Source organism: Solea solea, chromosome 3, assembly GCF_958295425.1.
Source record: "Solea solea chromosome 3, fSolSol10.1, whole genome shotgun sequence".
Lineage (NCBI taxonomy): Eukaryota > Metazoa > Chordata > Actinopteri > Pleuronectiformes > Soleidae > Solea > Solea solea.
Genome location: NC_081136.1, coordinates 24,195,110 through 24,220,081, shown reverse-complemented (window position 1 = coordinate 24,220,081; position 24,972 = coordinate 24,195,110). Strand labels below are relative to the sequence as shown.

The 24,972-nt window shown below is 41.2% G+C and overlaps 1 protein-coding gene across 2 annotated transcripts in view; it reads left to right on the top strand.

Moving 5' to 3' along the window:
- The window catches only part of tmem178bb (transmembrane protein 178Bb), a 103,852-nt gene that overhangs the window by 52,713 nt on the left and 26,167 nt on the right, over positions 1–24,972 (top strand). For both annotated transcript variants that reach the window (XM_058625482.1, XM_058625481.1), the window contains exon 4: positions 5,541–5,654. In XM_058625482.1, coding sequence (XP_058481465.1) covers positions 5,541–5,654 — 114 coding nt within the window. The remainder of the gene's footprint in view (positions 1–5,540; positions 5,655–24,972) is intronic.

Here is a 24,972-nt window from a genome sequence, read left to right as displayed (position 1 = left end):
TTTGTGGGTGTGAATCATTGACAAGGGGGTCAATGGGAGGGGGTTGGATGTATCCATTGCATTTAGTCAAAGAGTAGCCTGCTGTTGCTAGCTTTTCCAAACCTGCTGCCCCAAGCAAGTTTCCTTACACCTTTGGAATAACTTTTCCTCTACTTATACATGAACCAAATACGGTGCATACTTGCGTTTAACTGTATTAAACATTATGCATAAAGGATTAGTAAGACAAGAAGACTTCTATCTGCTGTCTGCCAGAGTTCAGAGAGGAAGTGGGATGGGGGGTGGGTTGTTGTAGGATTCTTGCACATCTTTTTGACGATTTTTGAAGATAAAATAGTTGGGGGGGTTCATTCATTTTCTCAAAACCTCTTCACTTAATGGATTCTGACCACTTGTCAGGCCCTCATTCCCCCACTTTTCATTCTAAATCAAAGAACATCTCCATCCAAACAGCCCAGCATGTAATAGGATGGCAATTCCCACATAACAGACAGCCCGAGCTGTATTGATTACCTGAATGTTAATGTTTATGAGAATGAGCACTAATTACACCCCGTTCCTGAGTGTCAGTGCTGTATTTCCTGTCTACATTGCAGCAGCTGAAAGAACCCAGAACTCCAGTGCACATAATTTGTACTGAGCTCTCTAGTGCTTTTACCCGCGTTCAAATGAGTTGCTTGGCCGTATTGCTGTGATGAGCCTCTTGCCAGGGTCATCAGTTTTATTAGCCTATTTGAAATCCCTCCAGGTCTCAGAGGCTCTTTTTCAAACATAAGGAAAATCCATACAAGCCCCAGGACTCTACTGCACAAGACAGATCGCTGACTCTCCGATGATGCTGTAGCACTGACAGAAATTGGTGTTCTAAAACAAGCCGCGCACGGTTTGGACCAACTTCAAGCAGCTCTAGCAGGAGACTGAGCGTTCACTGAGTGCACAAATTACACAAGAGTATCACTCATTCATCAGGGCTGCTTTATGATGCCCCATGAGGGACAGTGGGGTAAGGTTAGAGCATTCAGTGGGTTTGACTCCTGATTGTGCCTTCCTGGAAGAAGAATTGAATGAAATTTCCAGATGGAGTTACCATGCAATAAAGATCTGGACAAACAAAGCATTACAGATTATGAAGCTTTCAGTTTGGAAATCACATTTCCAATTATACATCTGCTGTAGCATTGGCAATATAATATAAATGTTTCAGAGGGCATCGTATTTGGATTTACCATCACTATATTTAAACCGGATTTGCTTTGCATAGTGCTGTTAGTACATAGTACACTTTTGCACATTTGGGTTATTGGGTTACTTGGGTTACTATCATTCCTTCAAAAGTGGATTGTTAAATTACTATCACATAGCCCCATTAATTCAACTCTTGTTATTTACAGTTTGAAAGTATTTGTACTGATTATTCGTAAAATTTAGGAGGAAATATTCTTTTCTTTTTTTTAGCAGGCAGCCCATGGCCAAGTGAAAGGGAATTAGGCTTGTATTGACTATTCAGTAGGGGTGCGCAACATGAGCACAATAAAAACATTATGATGATAGATATTTCTCAGAATTTCAAAATAATATGATCCGTGTTGGCTTGTGCCAATCTGAGCTGAGAGAGGGCCACCAGGAGTCACTCTACTATAACTTGATATTAAGAGGCCATTATGTGGAACATCATTCACAACGTGACATCATGTTCTTCTGAAGACCTGAAACTGGCAATTAACTTTTGGGGAAAATTTGTATTGGCATAATAAATCCACAGAGAAGTAGCCTGATTTTTTATCCATTTGCTTCCATTCAAATAGAGTTCTTTTTGCAACCAGTGACGTCTCCCCCCTGGTGGCTATTCAATAAATTATTACTTGCTGGTTATGGCGTCTTTAATACGACGCTATAACACAAAATGAACCGTATTCTCATTTTCTCCGAGCTCACGCATCACACACAGTCTTTGTTTCTCTGACAGACACAGGGACTAACAGTCAAGTTCTGGAACATAACTGTGCACAAAGGGATCTTTATCTTTTCTACAAATTATATTTGAGATAAGCTCTGATTGACTATTCTTTATGAGACAGTAAGGAGCAATACTATTATCACAAATCATATTACTGATAATTGCGACAGTGTTTACCTTCTACTGTTACTACTTATAGATAGACAATGACAATTTACCTACTGTAGTTTCTCATAAAAACATACAAAACCCCCAGGATTATAGCAGATAATGTATGCAGACTAAAGAGATTATTTACATGATGGCATCTGTTAATATTAATGACCCTCCATCCCCCATGCCCAGTCTGTCAGGCAAAAATATTGACTGATAATGGATATCACAGTTATTAAAATCCATATGGCCTCAGAATTATGAGCTTTTGCTGTAAATTTCGAGCAATACCCCTGGCTTTCCCTGCTGTGTTATGTTCTACCAAGCCTTTCACCTCAGCCAGTGACGGAATAGTGGGATTACAAGTCTGTGACTCAGCCATAGCAACATCTCCCTAGCAGCTAATGCTTGCTCGAAGCCTCTGAGTGAGAGGAGTGGTCGACTAGAAACATGATTGCGTACATGCACCCACTAACAGCTACGGCTTCTTTTACTGGCTGGGAAGACGAGGGGTTTATCTCTGCACTAAAATGAGTGTTACTCTACTTAAACTGTGACAATATATATATAATGTATTGTTTTGGATGTACACTGCTGTAGCTCATGCACCATGATTTCATCAAAACTGCCAAGTCTCTGTGTGTGAGCGAGTGGGTGCTGAGTGCACAGCAGGTAAAGAGATAGTCATGAATGGGTGATTATCATTGTCAGCAGTTGTGGTCTTCGGGGGGTGGGGGGTGTTTTCTGTTGTTGTTGTGTGTGGCATGGCTGCAGGACAGAGAAAAGGCAGTGTCGAGGTTTCACGGTTGTCTCTGTTTGTGCAGTACGAACCTTTTGGGACGACAGTAATGCAATTGTCAGTGGTCCACGCAGGCTTGCCAGAAATAATTAGAGCGGACATGTAGTGTAATGTAATGGTGTCAGGAGGAAACAGCGTTCTCTCTCTCCACGAGCCAGAAAATTGCAGCCATGATATGAAAGCTATAGTATTTGCAGCCACCGAGCAGATAGGCTACGCACACACACACGCAGGTCATTGAGAAGTTAATGGTAAGCTAGAAAATTACTAGATATTTCTGTTTTCCTCTTTTGATTGTATTGCCTCCATCACGACGTACTGATACAATAAAGAATGGAGATTCATGGCTAGCATTGTTGCTTCACAGCAAAAAGGTCACAGGTTAGAATTCTCCCAATGTGTGCGTCGGCGACCATGCCATTAAATCCCTGAAGTATTGGACGGTACATGTTGTCAACAAGGTAATTATTGCTAATAACAAAATAACAAAAACTAAAATTGAAAACAAATTTCACAACTGAATTGTGTGTTTATAAAACACACAATTCAAACACAATAAAACGTACACTAAAACTAATACAAACTAAGCATTTACAAATGAATAAAAATGAGCAAACCTGCTCTAAAAACTAATTTTAAGAACAAAAAGTCAAAACTAAATAAAAACTGAAAAGCAAAACTAGTATAACCTTGGTTGTCAATCAAAACTTGTCCAATAGATGCCTTATATTTGCATATTTTACTGTGAAATGGGACCATAATTTACAAAAATGGATACCATGCTGTGTTAAAGACGACCCAACACTAATGATTGAGAACATAAACTCCACAGAAGAATGTTTGTTGATGTTATAATTAAAGTAAGAATTGGGCTAATTTACTTACATTCATTCACAGAAATGTGGAGTTGCCCCCTGATGGCCACTGGAGAGAATACAGATGTGTTTGCTTTTCACTCATCGACATGGTTTACATCCAGAGGAGCGAGTTTGTCACCATGGATTGTTTAAAACTTCTGTTTTATTGCTCTTAGGTAGAAGGTATTGCTCTTTTCAGTAGAAGTGATCCATAAGCAGCGGCATCGTGGCTGTAGCTAATCGCTAATCGCACAGATGTCGTTGCTTAATTAACAAATGCATTCTCAATCGATTCAATCCTTAACAGCTATTCATTTACTGATGTTTATTTATTCACAACCCTACTGCAAACCTGACATTCAGTCTGTTTTGACTGTCCATGGTTACGGCTTGTTGTTCCCCCTTTGCAGACATACAGTATTAATGTACATATCAAAACATACATACACCCATACTGATTTTCTGTGCAAGGCCAGACCCCTTGAGTTCAATTAGGACTTAGGTTGAGTATAAGGTGAATGGGTGAATGACAAAAGTGTAGTGTCAACATTTGGAGTAGTCAACAAGACTAGAAAAGCACAACGTAAAATACACTTTGAACATGTTGCTGACCTCAGCAAGTAGTTCCAAGCGTTGCCGTCTGAGTCACTGCAGTTACCATGGGAATAAAAAACAGAAATGACAAAAGGAAACAGGCAATATCCCCAGCATAAATGGATACATTTCTTGTTGTGTTTCCAGCAAAAACATACACTCACCAACCTCTTTATTAGGTAGAAAGGACACCAAATAAAGTGACAGGAAACATATTTTTTTTTTCCATTGTAAATAACAACACAGGTTCAACTTTCATGGTTGGTATAAGGAAAATCAAGAACCTCCTCTTTACAACCTCTGCTGCGTCATCCTTGGCCAAAACAGACCTCCTGTTACGGTACCTTACCACAGAACTTATTGAGCCAATCAAGGATGAAGTCCTTTCTGGTATTGGTGAAGCTCCTGTATACTTCCCTGTTTTTTCTTGTGAGTAGAGGAGTTCTCCTGCAATCTACAATCTCACAATTAGATGTCACTAATTCTTACAACCTGGACATTTTACGGCATAGAAAGGTACATTTTAAGAGGCAGGGTTCCTTTATTCACACAGCCACAAGAGGACACTTATCAGGAGAAACAGTAAATGCTGACATTTCAGACAACATGTTCGGAAAAAAAAGAAAAAAGAAATTACCTTGCTCCATTTTCCAGCTATTTATGGCTTACTTGTTCCGGAACTTTCGCTTGTTTCCATTAATTCAGACACGTCCCTGGCTGTCAGTCCACATTGTCGATGAAATATGCTTTTTTTAGAAACCCCACGCACATTACCGGGCCAAGGGACTAGCGCAGACATTTATAATTACACACTGAATGGTTCCCTTGACTGATTAGTTAATAGCTTCTGAAGAACTCATTGTTTGTCTGACAGCCATTGTGCCGGAGTTGTAGATAATAGAAATGTATGTTGGAAATGTTCCATCAGCGTTGACACAATGGAGCCTAATGCAACGGCAGATTGCCATTGTTTTAAGGGAAGATGAGCGATTCTTGACGTGTTGGGTGACTTCATTAACAATTGCAGACGTGGCCTCGCCAGCTGAATCATGCCCCTGTGGAACAACGTTATCTGCTCTGTGTCATCAGCGTTGGTCTTATGTAATAACCTGTGAGTCAATATAGTCTCTGTATTGGATAAGACTAAAACTTTTTTTTTTTTTTTTTCCCTCTTTTTCAGGTTCCATTGCCAGGTGCTCCTACATCAAATATCACTACTCCTCAGCTACGATACCCAAAAACCTCTCATACAACATCACCAAGACGATAAGGCAGGATGAGTGGCACGCCCTCCGTAAGTCCGCTACACTACTCTTCTCCCGTTTAAACACCACCGCTTTATGAGCTTATTATTAAGCTCATATAAGTCATATTTGTCTGTGTATTTAACTCTTTAGTTATGACTCAAGAGAAAAATGATTGGATTTTGGTTGGGATCCAGACGTAGGTCTGGATACAGGAATATACAGTATGTTAAATCATTGTTGAGCTTTTGGGATGAAAATGGTGAGTGTAGCATAATGTAGTTATGATATCAGTATCGTATGGGACACAAAGAAGTGACCATCCCTTATATCAACAATGGAATTTGAGCGATAGTGTCTATTATTTCTTTATTATTTTTTTTAAGAACGTGCATTGATGATGATGAGACAATAGGAATATTAAAATAATGTAATGCGCACTCCTGGTGAAGTGATAAATCTAAGCAACCTCTCCTCTCTGTTTTATTTATTTATTTTTTTTATTTTCTTCTTTTTATTGCGTCAAATGTCTTATCGTTGCTTGACGGTGACTCAACACGTGTCATCCTGTGATGCAAATGCTTATTCGCTCCCGTTGGACTGAAACGTACTCTGTGGAACTTTTGACTGAAACGCTTCTCATTCATTTTGAATGGAGCATCACGTCCCGTTAATAGCATTGAGCTTCATATAAAAAGGGAGGGTGTGTCAAATGTTGGGGCTTTTTATTTGTGCCGCCTTTGATACGCAAAGGCCTTTCGTCCTGGACCAAGTAACTTTGGAGCTCTCTAATAGTTGCCTGTTAGATTATATCAGCATTTGTATGAGTGCTGTCAGAAGAATCAACAGGGAGCCCATCTACTTTTTGGATGCAATTCGTGAGCTGCTCCTCTGGACATGTTGTAATTCTCTTGTCGCCTGGCCACTGAGCTGAGTGGATACACACTCTGACCTCAAACTGTCACTGACTAGTCCTTTGCTGTCAGGTGACAGACTTGGGGAGAGCTCCTCTCGGCTCTAAACTGCAGATGACTGCTCTTTTCCACTGACACAATTTGTCCTACAAAGCGGAGGAGGAAAACATGTATATTTTAGGGCTATATAAGACCATATGCAGGGGCAAAGGAGGATACTGTTTTATTTTTAACCTGCTCGGGGCATCTGAATGCGCCCTCAGTGGGTTTACACTGGAGGCAACCGAAAGCCCGGTGCCTCTCTTTCAGATACGGAAGGGTACCTTGTGTGTCTGTCAGGCGATGCCAAGGGACATGACAGAGTGACGGTATATAACGCTCTCAGGAGGAGAACGAGTTGTCTTAGCAACTCATGCTGGCTGTTGCCTAAACAATCATCAATCGACAGTTTTTAAGAAGCAAACAACACTTGAATGTTGAATAAGTTGAGCAAACAAAAATGATTTTACTTTGGCTATTATATAAGGATAGTAGAGAGGACAAAAGGGAAAGTGATCAGAACACTATTCAGGGAAAGTGCTGAGGAGCTGTTTAATGACACCGAGCTGCTGCACGACACAACAATGCACCATGTCGCATGCCTGCTCAAAAATTGATTTATTAAGAGACAGAACGTAATGGATTTGAGATTGCACTCGTTTTATGTCACCGCAATGCCGCATACAAATGTCATTGGACCTATTTTTGGACTTCATGTAGTTATATATGTGTATTTTAGCCTCACCCAACCCCACCTATGGGGATATCTTGATTCAAAATGTTCCAGTTCAGAAAGGTATTGATTGAAAGTCTACAATGAAAAGAAAAGTGAAAATGAATTTTCAAAACTTTGGGTTTAGCAGCACAATCCAGTAAATGGACTAAATTCATGGTCGGGTACTGCAGTGAAACTCAAACACGCACCAACGCACTCAGACAAACACACACTCTTTTGTTAGAACTGTTCTAAAGACATGATAACACACACACACACACACACACACACATTATACACCATACCTTAAGGTAAAGGGGTTGTTGCCTTTGCTTATTGCTTGTAGCTGCAATTTCTGTACATAAGCAAGTGCTATATATCACATTTACTATCTACTAAGACAGATATGCCTAAGCCAAAATCATTGTTGTGTGACTAGTGATGAGAAATGCAATATTTCTGCACTCAACAGCATATCTGGAATATATATTGCTGTTTTTTATTACTTGCCATTAAGCACATTCAGCTCTGACTAGTTTCCCCACCACAAGCTCATCGATTTTATTACAAGTTAAGGACAAACGGAATTACATTTTTTGGACAAAATAAGAGAGCTATAGGAGCATGTTTGAAGAGCCTCTATCACTGCTTTTTTTGCTATTTTCTTCTTGGGATTTAAAACAAAACAAAAATCTTTTCGCACAGTTTTAGTATTACCTGGGCAGCTCATGTCATTTATGAATTTATTGAGAGTCGACTGGGGCACCGCGCCAAGCTCACTGTGTCAATCTCAGCTGACATAGGGCAAAAGGCAGGGTACACTCTGGACCGTTCGCCATATAGACGAATCCGGGCGAGCCGCTTGTGTGTTTCGCCATCTTGCGCCCATTACTGTGGGGGCACGTCGTCTGTCACTCTCTGCTGTCCTGCTCTGTTCTGCACAGTGGTCACGGGTCACTAATCCAAACCTGTGCCAGCTGCAGCGTTTTGCAGCTGAGAGGTCTGGATATTCATTTAAATTGTAGGCCTACTCAGTAGCAAATAATGATTTTAAAAGTAACTAAGCAGATGACAATGTAATGTAAAATTACAGACTTAAGAAAAACTCCCGAAAGTACGAGTACTCCACGATGAATTACAGTAATGTGAGTAGTTGTAATTATTTACCTCCACCACTGATTAACTCAGCTACTTGATGTTTACATTGTGGTCATTAGGTTGCCCTAGTTAGAGCAACTTACGTCATATTTCACAATAACACCACATTGAGTTTATTTACTCGCGACCACGAGTCCCCTCTGTTAATATTTTTGATCCACTTCTGGTGAACATCGTGGTCCTCACGCCCAGGGAATTGATTTAGACCGTTTGAAGTTTCCCACTGCTGTTGGAGCAGCCGATAATTGCGCAGGTTCTTCCCAACTTCCTAGACATTGTTGTCAAAATGAATGCGGCATAAAAAGTACAGGTAAAAGTAGAAACACTTCTTATGACAGCTCTCATTCAATCGCACGTATACTGGAGGGAGACGCCGCCGCAGCAATGGCGGCTTGTTTACTTCGGGCCGGATTGTTCTATATAGAGACAAACAGACCAAACAACCATCCACTCTCACACTCACACCTATGGTCAATTTGTCCACGAGTGTCCAATTTACAAAATCCCAGACAACCCAGAGAAAACCCACACACACACGGGGGCCCATGCAAACTCCATGCAGAAAGGCCCTCGTTCCAATTGAGTCACGAACCCGGGTCTTCTTGCTGCAAAGCAAGAGGGCTATCCACCATCCCAACCGCGTGGCCCGCGAAGGAAAAAAAAATAGCTCCTGATCACTTCACATCTCAGACACGTCGATTCACACAAGACTAATATTATCACAGGTCTGGTGAAATATGAAATTACTTATAGATTACGGATATGGGCGATTTGCACAGGATTAAGGTCACATGTAGACGGAGACTAAGGCCACAGCAACATTGGGCTAGTAAAGTGAGGAAGCCGCAAACTGTCCGAGAAAAGTGCAAGACGTTAATTCTACTCATCAAAACACCTGGTCAGTCTGCAGTTTGATGTGATGAATGTGTTTTGTCCCCGCCCACTGCTGTAGAATAACAACAACAAGGAGAAGTTACGCACTGCAGCTTTAAGCTCAAATGCATTGGAATGGGGAAGATGTGTTAAGGAACTAAGGAAAACACATAGCTTATATGTATGGCTAGTCAGACATGTTTAATGTCCTTGTTAGGCAGTCTGTCCACATACCATCACAGTGGGAGACAAAACCCCTTTTCTACTCAATGGCCTGTCATAATTCATATGAAAATAAACAAACAAAAAAGTGTGAATGAACAATGCCCAGTCCACTGTGTGATCACCGATAGCAGGCCCAGCGCTGCTCTGACCAACCCTTGACTCGTTCATGAATTACGAGCAGGCCTTGAACTGAGGAGTCTGAGGGGACAGTCAGCTTCTAATGAGTCCATGAGTCCAGGGTCAGGCTGCGGATGCTGTGCAATGTATCAAGTTTGAATTAGAGTCGTGTACATGTTTGTCAGCGGTGATGTTACCTAACCATGATGTTGCCAAGTTTAAATCCTAACATCACAACTTTGATTAACAGTTAAGAGCATCAATTATTTCCATCTGGAGTAGGGATGGGCATTTCTAACAAAAATGCAATTCAAATTGTATTATTCGTTGAATATTCAGAGCATGAGAGCTGGTGAAAGAAATGCAGGGACCACTGTGTTCAAATAACAGGAGCACGTTACGAGATGCATTCAAGAAATCTCCTAAAATTCTATAAACACAGATAAAGTCCCCAAACTAAATGCTTGCTGCCACTGTCACATTTGGTAGCCATTGGAGTAGAAAGATTAGTTTTTTATAAATGCAATCATTGATAACACATTTGTTTTGTATCCGTTTAATATATGACAAATAGTAGAGGTGTGGATCTTTCCAAATTTCAATTAGATTCTGTTTTCTTGGGTCACGATTTGATGAAAAATCGATTTTTTGATTCAAATTGATAGAGCTGCTAATTTGAAGATCTACCTTTCATCATGATTTTGTCTAGTAAAACGGTTTGCAAGATCAGGTAGCTTTTATATCTTTTGGAATTCAACCAGCTATGCCAATCAAATTAAGATAAGAATCATGACTTTTACAAATTGTTCAACCCCTCTAACAAAGTGACACCAAGTGATCAACTTTTTATAATCAAGCAAACAATCAAAATACTCAAGCCCATCCCTAATATGTTCTATGTATTTCATAAAGTGGCAGGAAAAACAAAGTTCAGGCATTTTGTGATAGTCCCAAGCCTGGATAAATGGGAGGGTTGTGTGAATCTCTAATCTGAAAATGAAAAATAATTATTTTGCTTATTTTTTATGATTGTCTTTTATTTACTTATCAACACGTACTACAAGTACTACATTATAAGCATCATACTATTACCATACGGAACTATAATGCACTCCATTGGTGGTTTTCTATAAATGATGCTCTCCCTATCCGCAAAGAGTTGTGTATGCATTCTGCTCCCAAATGTGCAACACAACAGAATTCAGCAGGAGAGGCTGTTCTTCCTCTTCCTCTTGGGTGCCTCTCCTCCTCTCCTGGATTCTCCAGAGGTTCCCCCACTGTTGAGAATGCAACTCAGGCAGACAACCTCCCACTGCGTCTGCCATGTGTGAACAGCCAGTAACAGCTGGACACTATCTGGGGTGTCTGAAAACCGTTTATGTAACGTCATTTTGGTCCAGAAAAGAGTGGAGAAGAGATCAAATGTCTTGAGGAATAGCTGCATAATTGGTTCGTCTGAAGATAAAATGAAGGTAAACCGTTTATATCGGTCACTGTCTCGCCAATAGGTCTATGAGATGATGTTATTCTGAGACCAGCTGACCCCTAAATGTCAAAGCTTTCCCTGAATGTAAATGAATTAACTCCATCATGAAGTTTGGACACCGCCAACGCTAAAGAGCGTATGCTACTTGCACGGGCCGATTCATTTCCACTTTTTCACTAGAGACAAACTCTACTCAACTCTCAGCCAAGTCTTTTGTCGAGCCATCACTTGAAAGTGGTAGATTAAAGTTCTACTTTTCCCAGACTTACAGGCTCATTTCAGCATTTTGAGGCTGTCTGGTCAGCAGGCAGAGTTTAATAGTTTGCTGTTCAACTTCAGAAATGCTTTGGACTAAATCCACCCACACTGCCTCGAGTCTTGTACGCATTAAGTAAGACTGACAACCTATTTCGGGACTTTCGCGAAGTGTGTTAAATTGTGCTTTTTTTCCGAGGGCCTGGCAATTTCTCCCACTCCCGTTGCTTTGGTTTGTGAAAGCAGTGGGGGTGACACTGACAGACTTCAAAGTTGGAGAGAGATGAACATGATACTCATTTGTTTCTGTCAATCAAAAAGCAGACAAACAAACAAACAAACAAACAAAAAAAAAAGCTGCAGCGAAATGCAGTAGCACCAATGGAGCTGGGAACTAAAACCCCATTTTTCTATTACTGCTGAACATCAAAGCAGACAGCACATATAGCACACAATATCCCCTCTCCCACCCCCACTCTCGGTCACAGATGTAGATCTCGGCGACGGTGCATACATTTTTGACGCTGGATTTTTAGAGAGGACAGGATGGAAGGAGGTTTTCTCGTACGTTGCAGCTTAGGGATTTTGTGACTTCAAAAGCAGCCGGGGGTAAATCTGTCAGTGAGCGAGCGTCTAATCCAAAAGGTAGCGACTAAATGTTGTGGCTGCAGCTAATTGTCCCAGAAGCGGCCACACCTACTCAATCTCATCACCCTGCTACATTTGGTAGATTATGCACCTGTATTAAGATGACAGGGATCCACTGCCGTTTGAAAGCTTTGTCGGATCACTACTTTCATCTTGTCACGATAATAGGGTAGAACCTTTGCCTGTCACCCCTTTTTACGGCTGCTTTCATTCTCCCACACAAACAACCAGAATGTGATCCATCTAAAGGGTCCAGGAACTCACGTGTACAAGTCTGACGCGCAAAGGGGGAAAACAGACCGTTGATCACAGACAGGCCGTGCGATGGACTGGTGACCTGTCCAAGGGTTATTTACAAGCCCAGGATGAGAAGAACTTTCCTTGTGAAATGAAATGTGAGAGTTGCCATCAGCTGGACACTTGTGGCCACAAGGTGGAGAAGTGGCTAGCACTTTTGCCTAACGGATAGAAGTTTGCGAGCTGGACCGAGGGCCTTTTTGGGTGGAGTTTGCATGTTCTATTCAAGCACACGTGGATTTTCTCCAGGTGCTCCCGTTTCCTCTCACAGTGCCAAGGTAAATTGGACACTCTAAATTGACCATAGGTGGGAAAGTGAGGGTGAATGATTGTCCATCTGTACATGTCTGTCCAGGGTGCCTTTCACCCTATGTCAGCTGGGTTTGGCTGTATCTCCCAATGACAATGAATGAATGAATCCTAGCTTGTGTACAGGACATCCTCAACTCTCAGTTTTCAGATAACAGAGCAGAAAGTAGAAACTGCATTGCCGTCTTGTTAATGCCTCGGCACAGTCGTGCCTCTTTCTCTCTTGTATCTTGAAAATGTTGTATTTTCAAATGTAACATCTTGTTTTAATAATTGATTTTTTGACTATTTTACTTAATTCCATAATTAACCACTACTTTGAGTAATTTGTCTTTGATTACTAACTGGTTTCTTTGTTGCTGCCATCTTCCGCTCTGGTCTTAATCCATCGACTTACTGTAGCTTTACAGATCAATACCATCCTTTCCCTTTAGGAAGCATTGAAAACACATGAATAAATAAACATTACAGTTATTAGGTTAAATCATCCACCTACTCAGCACCTTATTTACTAGTCCTCGTATTTCATGTGGCAGTCACGTTGTCACCATTCACTCCGGAGGATGAATTCATTACTTAATTAATTAATCAATCAACCAACCAGTTCATTCTTTAATTTATCCATTCATCCATCCATTCAATCCATACAGACTTACTTTTGTTATAACAATAGTTATAAATCCTAGATCTAACTTACTGCTGTTTCTCCTATTATCATCAATCATCAAATTCAAGTTCAGATAACTTAGCATTAACAGGTCGTGAATATGCCTGGACTGAGTTCAAATGTGCTCATTTGAGTGAGTCCTGAGGACCAGGATTGAGAAGCACTGTGTTAAACATGGGGTAAATTCTCCGGCCACGGCCCTGCTGTGATTTCTTTAGTTATTAATTTTAACCCCATCTTGAATAAATTGACCAATTACATCAACACAACAACACTTGAACACTCAACCTTTCCATTAGCAATGCGTAAGGACCAAGACCACACACTTAAGTGTCGGCACTTAAGTGGTCTAACCAACAACCATATGCATGCACAATACACATATATTGAGTATTTTACCTAGGGTATTTTTTTTGGCATTTGAAGCGATGCTGTGAGATTGTACAATAATGCATCCATCTGTAGTTTCCACGTTATGTGTCCACAGAAACTGCATACAGTTCATGCCATATATACTACATTCCACACATGCTTGTCTGATTGATTCCCTTCCGCTATATTGTCCTCTTCCTGGAACGTAACCTTAGACACAAAGTGTACAGGAACACATAATGGGTGGATGATGACATTTACATCACGCAAACCTCAGCAGACTCACTACATTTCCATGCACAGTTCTAGCTCGTCTATGCCATTTAATTGGATGACGATCCTTGTCCCCAGCATACAAGCATTTGGAGGAATCGATTGACTGAATGAAGTGTGGCGGCCTCTGTTCTGCGAGGTGGTGATATTCCCTCCTTCAGCTTGTTAGTGTCAGGTGATTTGTGGTTGCCCTATTAGGCCACAATAGGTCAACCGTCCATTAACTCAAAAATAGTTTACTCTCTGTGCTGACAGAGCATAAATTCATGCTCGATTTTGACATGTCCTCTTCTTCTGTGTACCATCTACTTCTATCATTTATGGGTCAAAACTTTGAAACTGGGTCCAATGGAACGTAGTAAACTCCCAAGAGCATTATCTAGGTGTGTTAGCTGTACTTCTGTTAAATATTATGATTCATAGCACAATGCTAGTTGGTCTTACACAGTGGTTCTCAAACGTTTTATACTAAGTACCACCTGAGAAAATATCGAGCTCTTGAAGTAACACCATTATCGCCGACGTTAAAATACAGTGTTGGCATATTTATTTCCAATAAGATAATTTGCTTTCTCATCATCCTCTTCCTCAAATATACTTCAGACACTGGTATAGCCAAATTAGATTAAGATGGAGCAAGAAATATTATTGTTTTATTTATTTTTTGGTATTTGTTTCATTGTCTATGCACTCCAGTCAAAATTCCTCATCGCCACTCCGTTCAAATAGCCTGGTAAATACAGTAGAACGGTGTTTCTGACTGTCCTCCAAGTACCACCAGAGGAAGTCCGCGTACCACTGGTGGTACACATACCACAGCTTGTATCCACAACGTCAATTCTTAAAAGCTCTCCATGGGGGCAATTTATCCACACACCTACATCTAACATCATGCATTAGGAGACCTTTACTGTATGCTGATCCCATGCCGCACAAGCTTTGCTGAATACAATTTAATGCACTAGAGTCGCCGAGCTGCCGTTTGGAGCATCGTCTGTCACAATCTAAGCCTCCTCTTTAGTCTACATCATTGCAATCACCTGGTACGATCGTCAGGGACAGATGTTGAAGATTCAAAAAAAGTTTCCTGCCTGTTCTCATCCTGTCTGACGTCAATTTAAAGAAAATATGCTAAGCAGCGGGTAATTATGGTGATAATAATTAGCTGAGAAATCGCTTGCTTCCATATTTAGACACGGCGGAGAGGCTGCTCATTGACGTGACGAGCATTTTGCTCACTGTCTCTCACATTATATCGAAAGCATGAACCGGAGGTGCAGTGTGCGGACTTTGCGGTACTGAAATGGATTTATTTCCTCCCCGTTGTGAATGACTGATGGGAAGTACAATCAGGCCTAATTAAAGGGGTGGACACACTGCAGAGGCACATAGCTGGCAGTCCAGGATGCGCCTCGTTACGTTGACCTGCTGCAGGCACTCTGCATTAAAGGAAATTAGTTGCGTCCAACCATGTAACCTCAGCGCCCCGAGGCCCAGTGATTCATCACTCTTCATCCCATTCAAGGCTGCCGTCCGGAGGGAAGAGCTGGGAACTGTCGCCTTCCAGCAGGACAACCGCTGGAGCTCAAACAGAATGCTGAGGAGTAGGCTAGGCGCGCTCCATGCTGCCCTTTGTCAAATCATGACATACTATATGTGCTTTATAAATAAATGTGTTTGGGCACCCTGACCGAGTGGATGTGTGTACATTGGGCCCTCTAGCCCAGGGGTGTCAAACTCATTGCAAGGCAGGGGCCACATACAGAGCAGTCTGATCACAAGTGGGCCGTGGCGAGTAAAATAATAGCATTTGTTTTCTTTTTTTTTTTTTTTTTAGATACTTTATTAATCCCCTTAGGGAAATTACTCTCAGTCTCAGACTGACTGATATTCTCTGCATTTGACCCATCCTAGAATTAGGAGCAGTGGGCTGCTGCAATGAGTAGCGCCCGGGGAGCATTGGGAGTTAGGTACCTTGCTCAGGGGTACCCCAGCCCTTTTTTTTGGCCGGGTGGGGATTTGAACCAGCGACCTTCCGGTTACAAGTCAAGTTCCCTTTCCACTTGGCCACGGGCTGTCCCTTTGTTTTGCATTTAATGAATCTTTTCACGAAACATATTATGAAGACCCTGCATTGCATCTTACAGATCACAGTGGATCTGCAAAGGTACAAAACATTTAGTCACAGGTACCTGGAACAAAAAAGTATAGTATTCCACATATGATTAGAACATGCCAAGATCTGGAAATGATTTGGCTACACATCTATGTAGTATTCCTGAAACTAAAGTGGGAGCTAATAAAAAAATTTAGGAATTAGTGTATGTATAACTACGTAATTGTCTTCGATTATCTTTAATGTAGTGTCAACTTTCCTTCTCTGCATCTGGACAGTGGTCGGGGAAGCGCAGGGTAGCGATTACGTGCAGGGCTGGAGCTGTGGCTGCTCCAGGTTAACACCCTTTCTTCTACAGATAGGGGATGCACAGGTGGACACTCAGGTGATCTGGAAGAGTCTGAGTGTTTATTTCTCTCAACAGGCTTGGAACACAACACATATTTACCCCACCTCATAGTGACTAATGCTCTGCCTGTACGTCAGCACTGCTCTCTCTCAATCTCTCTCTCTCTTTCTCTCCCCCACAGCCACAGTATTCTTACAACAGTAGTTTACACCAATTCATCTTGCATGGAGTTTGCATGTTCTCCCTGTGTGTGGACACTTGGCCCTGGGATGGACTGATGACCTGTCTAGGGTGTATCCCGCTTTTCACCCTATATCAGCTGCAGCTAATCCAAGGGCTGAATGATTTAATGGTTTCATCCACGCATCCATTATCTATAGCTTTGAGGGTGGTGGGGTGGGGGGAGCTGGAGTCCGTCCCAGGTGACACTGCTGACATTGTGCGATCACAACATTGGCCTGATCAAATGATTGAGATATCATTTCTGCACAAATTGTTTGAGAATCGATTGCACAAAGCACTTCAACTGCAGTTAATCGGGGGACTGTCCTTTTTTAATGTTTAAAACAGCATCTGCCTCTTTTTGCTTCAGCTCAGAACCAGGATCACTTGCATAGCCTAAAAATATGAATGGCCTATTTCACTACAGCGATTTGCATATGACCTGTGAGTGGCACTTTCCCTGCTGGTGCAAATGTATGTTCTTTTGTTTTTTTCCTGCGACTACACGAGACAGGTACTAAATGTACTGAATTCATTTTCAGCTCTGTTCTCCAAGGTGTCCTCACTCCATCAAACCCAGGTATCAAATGTGTCACTCACTCCGCGGCACGTCCGTAGAGTCTCCAAGGCTACATTCAGACCACATCGCTTGAATCTGATTTAAACACGATTCAGTACAAAAAACGAAACAAAAACAAAAAAAACAGCTGAAAAACAAAGAAAAGGTTTTTGAACGAGCTCTAAGAAGGTGACGAGACACGTGCACACAGTCTCACGATGATACAAACACCGTATTTGTTGTGTTACACGTAGCATCTGCACTATTTTTGTGATACAATTATTATGAGATAAATATTATGTATATAATATATTTGTGCACGTGTGCCTGTTCTTAGAAAAATACGTTATTTCTAAGAACAGACACACATGTGCACAAATACCTTTTTGCATCAGTACCTTCAACGACAACAGAAAAGGTGACGATAAGATAAGAGGAAGTTTGGAAACTAGAGAACACAATCTCTTGATTTTACTATGACCCTTACAACTTAAGTTGTTTTGTCAAGAATAATGGCTTTTAATAATGTTTTTTTTTTTTATGTTACATTATTGTTCTGAATATAAATATTTCGGCTGCCTCCTGGATGTCAAAGTCTACTTAGCTGCATGACACTCATCAAGCTCAAACGTAGCTCCGCTCCTTGTACGGTATAATTGTTACCATGACAGCAAAGGTTGGCAAACCACTCCTGATAACACCTTTTAGGAGCTTTCGTTTAAGTGAACATGAATGACTTGCGTAGCTGAGAAGTCTTCACGGAAAGTAAAAGCTCCCGTCATGTCTTCTGGCACCGATCACAGACTTATTCATGTGGAGCCGATGATGAGCGCCGCGGTGGTGGAATGAAATCCAGTAACGAAACGTGAACTTGGTGAAAATGAGAATGCAAATCAGACAGTTGGATGCTGGCTTTTCAGTTTTCTTTGGAGAAAAAGAGCTGTGGCGCATCATCATCATCGTCAGAAACGCAATGTTTCCAGAAGGTGCCGCGTGTGGCCGACTTAATTTCATTCCTGTGGTCACAGTGAGGAGACGACCTTTCCCTAGAAGGTCACAGTGAGACTCATAAACAGGCATTGATTTTCTCCGAGATCTCTGTATCATTTGCATGAACAAAATTACATCCCTGCTGCACATTTGTCATCCAGCTGGCCTACACAGCGTCCCTGCCCCCTTGCTCTTTCTGCTTCGGTTTGGATTTGGTTCTGGGACTGACAGCTTGGCCTTAAACCTTCACAGCCGGGTCGGCTGCTGCAGTCCTCCACGACTGTGTGAACTGAGACAAACACTCAGCTGATTTTTTAAAAGGATACATAATCTCTTCTCTGGCTGCACCTACTGGGTCTGGATCGTCACACTGTGATGCAGAGCGTTCGCTCTGTTTTGCAGCCTCATTGTCCTACATTTTTATTCAAAGACCTCAATATCGCCGTCTTTTTTTGGAACGTAAAGGCACCGGTGTACACAGTTCGATATGCCCTTTGCACAGCAGCCATTTTGTCTGGTCACAGTAGGAAATTAATCACATTAACGACGGCCGAGTTCCATTTAGCTCCCTCAGACTCAGTGTGCATGCTGGCTCACAGTGTCCTGACTCACATGAACTAAACAGAGCCATCATTAAAGAATTAACATGGCTGCTGTGCAAAAATGAGCAAAACCTTTATTCAGTATGTCCTACTTTGGATTTTTAGGCCACAGGAGTCAAACTCGCGGCTCGCGGGCCAAATGCGGGCCCTCACTCGATTACATGCGGCCCTCCACTTAATGTTATTTTATAATGAAAACATGGCCCAGGACCTCCTCTTCCTTGGAAACACAGTGTGTGTGGTCAATAATGAGAGAATATGATGCTGAATATGTTTGTTAGCAATACTTTTATAAAAATCATAATAGATATTCAGTTCTAATTATTGCGTTATATATATTTGAGCATTTTTAGTGTTTTATTTGTTGTCTGCCTATTTTGTTTTTGATGTTTTTGATGTTTAATAGATTTATTTTGCATCAAGCGTACATCATTTCAAAACATCATGATTATCTTGATTCCATGATGGAATATTGTGTTATAATCTTTAGCTCATATTACTCGCCCCCCCACTTTTTTTCCTCCGCCAGCCCCCTCTTGACCGGACTGGATACCTCATTTGAGTTTGAAACCGTTGCTTTAGGCGAGGCCCTTCCTTTTATTGCAAACCTGTGGTTGAGGTGCTCAAAAATAGTCAAATATTATGGTCATCTCTTGGAGGTATTCTCTCTCTCTGACCTATCGTAAAACAATACCTAAACCTTTCGCTCCAGATGTTTCCAGTAAAAATGGCCTGTATCTGACCTGAGAATGAATGGGAACAGCATACAGTATGTTTTGGGGAGTAAACATCATTATACGTTTTTGTACAATTGTCTGATTACAAATATGAATTCATAGTCCAAAAAGGTAGAGATCATCCGTGCGGTTTTCCCACAATGAGTTGTGTGAACAACCTGCTGCTGTGGCAGTATTTCAATGTGTTCATTTGTGACTTATTGGTGATGTAATCAGATGTTCTGTCTTTCTCCATTAGTCCCCATTAGCGTGAAAGCACATTATTTAAGTGGAAACTGCTTCCAGTTTTAAGGTTTTGACCAGCACCGTCTTGGTTTTTTAAAACCACAGGAGACAAAAGGACTTGCAGGTCACAGCCAAACCTGCCCTGCTTTATGGTCCACTTATTACTTAATGGACACGGTGCTGTATTGAAAAAAAAGACCTGCAACTAGTGATTTAGACCATAAAGTCTTCAGGAAAAATCTTCTGATGGCCCATTCAAATGCAGGTTTATGGCATCTCCACTTTCCAGAACCTGAGAGCACGTTCATTATTTATACCACAATGCTTCTCAAAGTGTGGATGTATTGCCGGTGGGTTTCATGGTGGGCCATTAACAATTCTCATCCCCATTTACATTCTTTGTACTGGGGGGGGGGAAAATGTCTCGTAAAATATGATGTCTCCTTTTATTATAGAGGGTTCAAATGTATTCTGATGAATTACGGGTCATTATAATTATATTAGTTGTTTTGTTTGTTTTGTTTTTTAATGACAGCCCTATATACATAGGTGTTGTTCAATCACTTTGAACCTGCAAATTAGCATTTGTGGGAATATACTGCCTCTACCACTGCAATTGGTGAAGCCGGTATTCAAGTTATCGTTTTCCTTTCATCCTCCGATGAATTATTATGACTCAATGTAATGATGTCTTACAGATAGCCCCTTTTAAGTTACAAAAGCGCTGGTCTATAGTGTTCATAGGCACATCGCTAAATTGTGAGCTCACGCCAGAAGAAGAAGTAAAAAAAAAAAAGGTCAACATTTCCATTTCAGAAAAGCAGGAATAGAAGTGAAATAAAGAAATCCATGAACCAATAAATACTTCTTATAATTTCTGATATACTTAAATCATATTTTAGTTTATTGAAAAATAACTTCAATGATGGGGTTGTTTTTGATCATTTGGATTTGTGGATAGGACATTTCCCTAATAAATAAAAAATCCTTATATCAGTTGTTATTTTGGAAGACCTGAACTGATGTTTTCCCCCCTTCAATACGTGTTTTATATGAGGTATTGTCTTGTCGTTTACTGGGTTTTCCTTCTTTAAATAACAACAGGTGGTGAGAGGATGGTGCAGAAAGAGACGCTGCTGACGCAAGGCTTGCATAGAACAAAGAGAACTTTATTTGTTACAAGCCAAGCATCGGGTTCTATGATTCATGATCTTAAATATTCGATGCAGAATAACAGGTTTAGTCCAAACAGGAGGCATCTATGTTTCTTCGCCAAGCAAAAGCCAGGACTGAATCGCCACTATTGGTTTGTGTGTGAACCCAGAATCTCCTGTTTGCTTCTCAATGCAATGAAATGCACATCTTTAACATATGCAAGACCAAGATTAGCCCGTCTAAGTCAGATACGTCACTCTAAAATATACTTTTCCAAATTCTTCCCCAAAATATGACAAAATAATTGAATTGAATCAGTGTCTAAAAACCTAGAAAGATAAACATTTGTTGGATAGAAGTTGTGTAAAAGTTTAAGATGACGTTCTCTAATTACGGGAAGCAGAACCATCTCATCTAAAGCTACCTCCTGATGACATCACTGTCACCTCAGGGGTTGTTTATCAAGCCCCATAAGACATTTTAACAGTGTTGCTGTTGTGAAACATAAAGTGACCAAATGAAGGCTTTTATTTTGTAGGATTTTGGCCAACATGCATGCAATAAATATATGTGATCTGACTTTTATTCCGATGGTCTTTCATTGTAGGCTTATTGCTTACCACCACTACATCACATGTGGTATAAAACAGTTGTTTATGCCAGTGGTGTTTCAGCTCTGAAAGACAGTGTTTTGAACATTTTTTTTTGCTTTTATTACTTGCTCTGAGGAAACCAGGGAGTGGGAGTGAGAGACTGTTCTTCCTGCTCATTAATAAACATGAAAATGTGAACGAAATTAAATTTAGAGAGCTTAAGCCTTTAAGGAAAAAACTACAATTATACCAAAACTAAGACAGCAGGGCTGTGATCAGTGCAGGAATTAAGTGGCATGCAGTTGGATTATTTTTGCACAGCAGTGACTGTGTCGTGAGGAAACAGGCAGTCGGCTTCATCCACCTCAGCTTAGCACAGCTCTGTCCCTCTCTGAACCTGGCTGGATGATGTGACTTCATTACAGTAGAGGAAAGGAGAGGAGAGAGTCTTGTTACTACCACCGGCAGCTTTATCCTCCAAGACAGCTGTGTTTTTATAAAACGTACTCCTCTGCAGCCTAAGCTTCCCGATTCTTTGAGCGCTCCAGTGGGGGATATTAGCAGCCTGCCCTGTAGCCGTCACGGATTAATGTGGAGTAAAATACGAGAAGATGATTTACCAAAAATAAACTTTTTGAAGTTTTGACACTGTTTTGAACAAGGAAATAATCAGCAATTCACTTACTCGCTCGCTGTATCCTGGAGTCAATCTCAGCTGACAGGGCAAAAGGGGGAGTACATTCTGGACAGATGGCAGAGCCCGACATACAGCGACGAAACTCTCACAACTATACGAGGTCCAATCCGGCCCGCGAGATGAATTTGTGTAAACTACTGTTGTTATTTTTTAAGGTTTTCCATAGTATGTTTTGTGAAAAGATTCATTAAATGTAAAACATTGTAGTTCTTGTTGTTTATAGGTCGTGATGCTATTATTTTACTCGGCTGCTCTGTATGTGGCCCCTGACTTGCAATGAGAAGTTTTTGGACTGTGGAGGAAGCCGGAGTAATCCACGCACACACACACACACACACACACGTGGAGAACATGCACACTCCATACATAAAGGCTCCTGGTCAAACTGGGATTCAAACCAGGGACCTTTTTACTGTGAGGCAACAATCCTAACCACTGTCTCTCTATGTGACCCATCAGAGGTCACCCACACAGAGACAAACAACCATTCACACTCACACCTACGGTCGATTTAGAGTGTCCCATTAACCTAATCCGCATATTGCATGTTTTTGGACTGTGGGAGGAAAACAGAGAACCTGGAGGAAAACCCATGGACACACGGGGAGAACATGTTCATGACTGGGTCTCAAAATTAATGTATACAAAAAAAAAATGTTTTAATTCTCCAAGTGAAAAAAACTGGTTCACTGTTACCTGAATGGCTAACAGGATAACGTCACGATGTAATACAGATAGTCCTAAAAATGATTGGCGATGCGTGGCTGTTGAGTAAACACAGTGTACGCTTTTTTGCTTTTAATTTTCATACGTATCGTATTATTTCTATTGTGAATATACTATATGCCGTATGCTGTGTCCTAGGTACTGCATTTAGAATCCATAGTGGTTGTGTTAATCCACTCTCGGCTGTGCTATACTTGTCCATGCAGATAATCCTTTTTCTGCACGTGAGCCCCTCGCATCCTCATTCTTCCCACTCCCATCGGAAACAGTTGCTGGAAGAATTGGGCTCCATCTCCCCCAGCACACAATGCTCATGTGCATGCGTCACTGTAGTGCCTGGATTAGTGTGGTTCGGAGAGTATTTTTCCTGTGAAAAAAACGCTGTACTCTGTGGCGAAAGTGATGCAGAAGTGCGTTTTTTCTTTAGATCACAGGAAGAGAAATGTGTGACCGTCGTGTCACGGTAGATCCAGCACTGCAACAGCAGTGAAGACACTCGTGCCGGGAAAGCGCATGGATGCATGACTTGCAAAACCTGACATATAACATATGTTATGTAACAGGCCATGTAGCATGTAAAGATAACTGGCAGGCGGGCAGGCAGCCCCTCATTTGCACCACACAGTAATGACATAAGTTGTCAGCTGAGTTAGTCTAGTTTCCCCCCGTATTTGCACCGAGCCATGAGTAATTGGGAGCGGGAAGCTCCATCTCATGGTTGTCTGCAGCAGCACTTCTCAGACTTCAAAGCACCACACCACCTCGCAAAGAGAGAGAGAGAGAGAGAGAGACCACTTCTCCTAGTCTCTGCTCGGCAGCTCGTCTCTGGGACAGAAAGCATCCTCTCTCTCTCTTTCTCTCTCTCTCGCCACCCCCACCGACCGCATATTTATCATCAAGCGAAAGGCTAAACATTGCAATCAGTCACATCGTCTGTCCACTGTTTTGAACGTGGAGCATTTCCGTGGGTGTGCCGGTTAGTCTGAAGAGTCCACAGTCGGCAGTAAACAGAGACATTAAATTGGCACACACAAAAAAAATCCTCAATAAATTTCAGGGATATTTATCTGTTGGCCATCGCCTGCATCTGAGCATTGGTCTAGTTAAGAGTCACTTTTTTTTTTTGCTTAATTTTTGCAAAGTCTCGTCTTGCACATCTAGTGCACATCCAAAGTAAAACCATATAATTTTAGTAAATCTAACACTATTTAAATATCTAAAGCTATCTAGAGGTCTTTAACATATTAAAATGTTTCGTTTGTGCCTTGGACCGACTGCAACTCGGACTGTAGACTCGTGTTTTTAATTCAAAATTGGTCAAAACCGCAGCAGGTTTATTTGCATGAGTCATTATTGTAACTGGATGGGAAATAAATCGTCGACAATAGAATAAGTACGTAGAAAGTTCTATTTCAGTGCACTGCTGTTATGTTAGTACTAAAATGTACTGTTGAGCTGTAAAACACAGTGGATTACATCTTTGTGGCTGATGCCAATTATTATTTATTAACCAATATATGCATGTATGTGAATGGCCATGTCATATTCTTTCTTAAAATGTAGCATGGATGGAATTACTTTTGAAATAGAGCCAAAAACCTTGTCCGCTCTCCTCCTGAAGCCAATCAGGAAATAAGGATATATGGATAGTCACCGGAGGGGGGGCATACTCAGTTTGATTGACAGCTGGATCATCCAATAGGAGCCTGAAGAACATCTTTTTGCCAGCCAAATTGTGAATCTTGAGGCTTGAGATTAGATTCCTAAAGGTGACGTCACGACGTGGTCTACACACAAATTGTTTCATTTTGCCAATTTTAAAACAAAAAGTAGGAGCTTATACCGTATGTAGCCTGACAAGAGAGATACATAACTCATTTTTGCCATCAATCACTGTGTAACAGTCCAAATTATACTGTACTACAAGTACAGGGATTAGTATTAGATGTAGTGACTGAACATGATTTCTTGTTCACTGGTGGTGATCGTTGCTTTTTCTTTGACCTCACTTTTAAGCCATTTGTGTGAAGTTTCTGTGTGGAGGGGCTT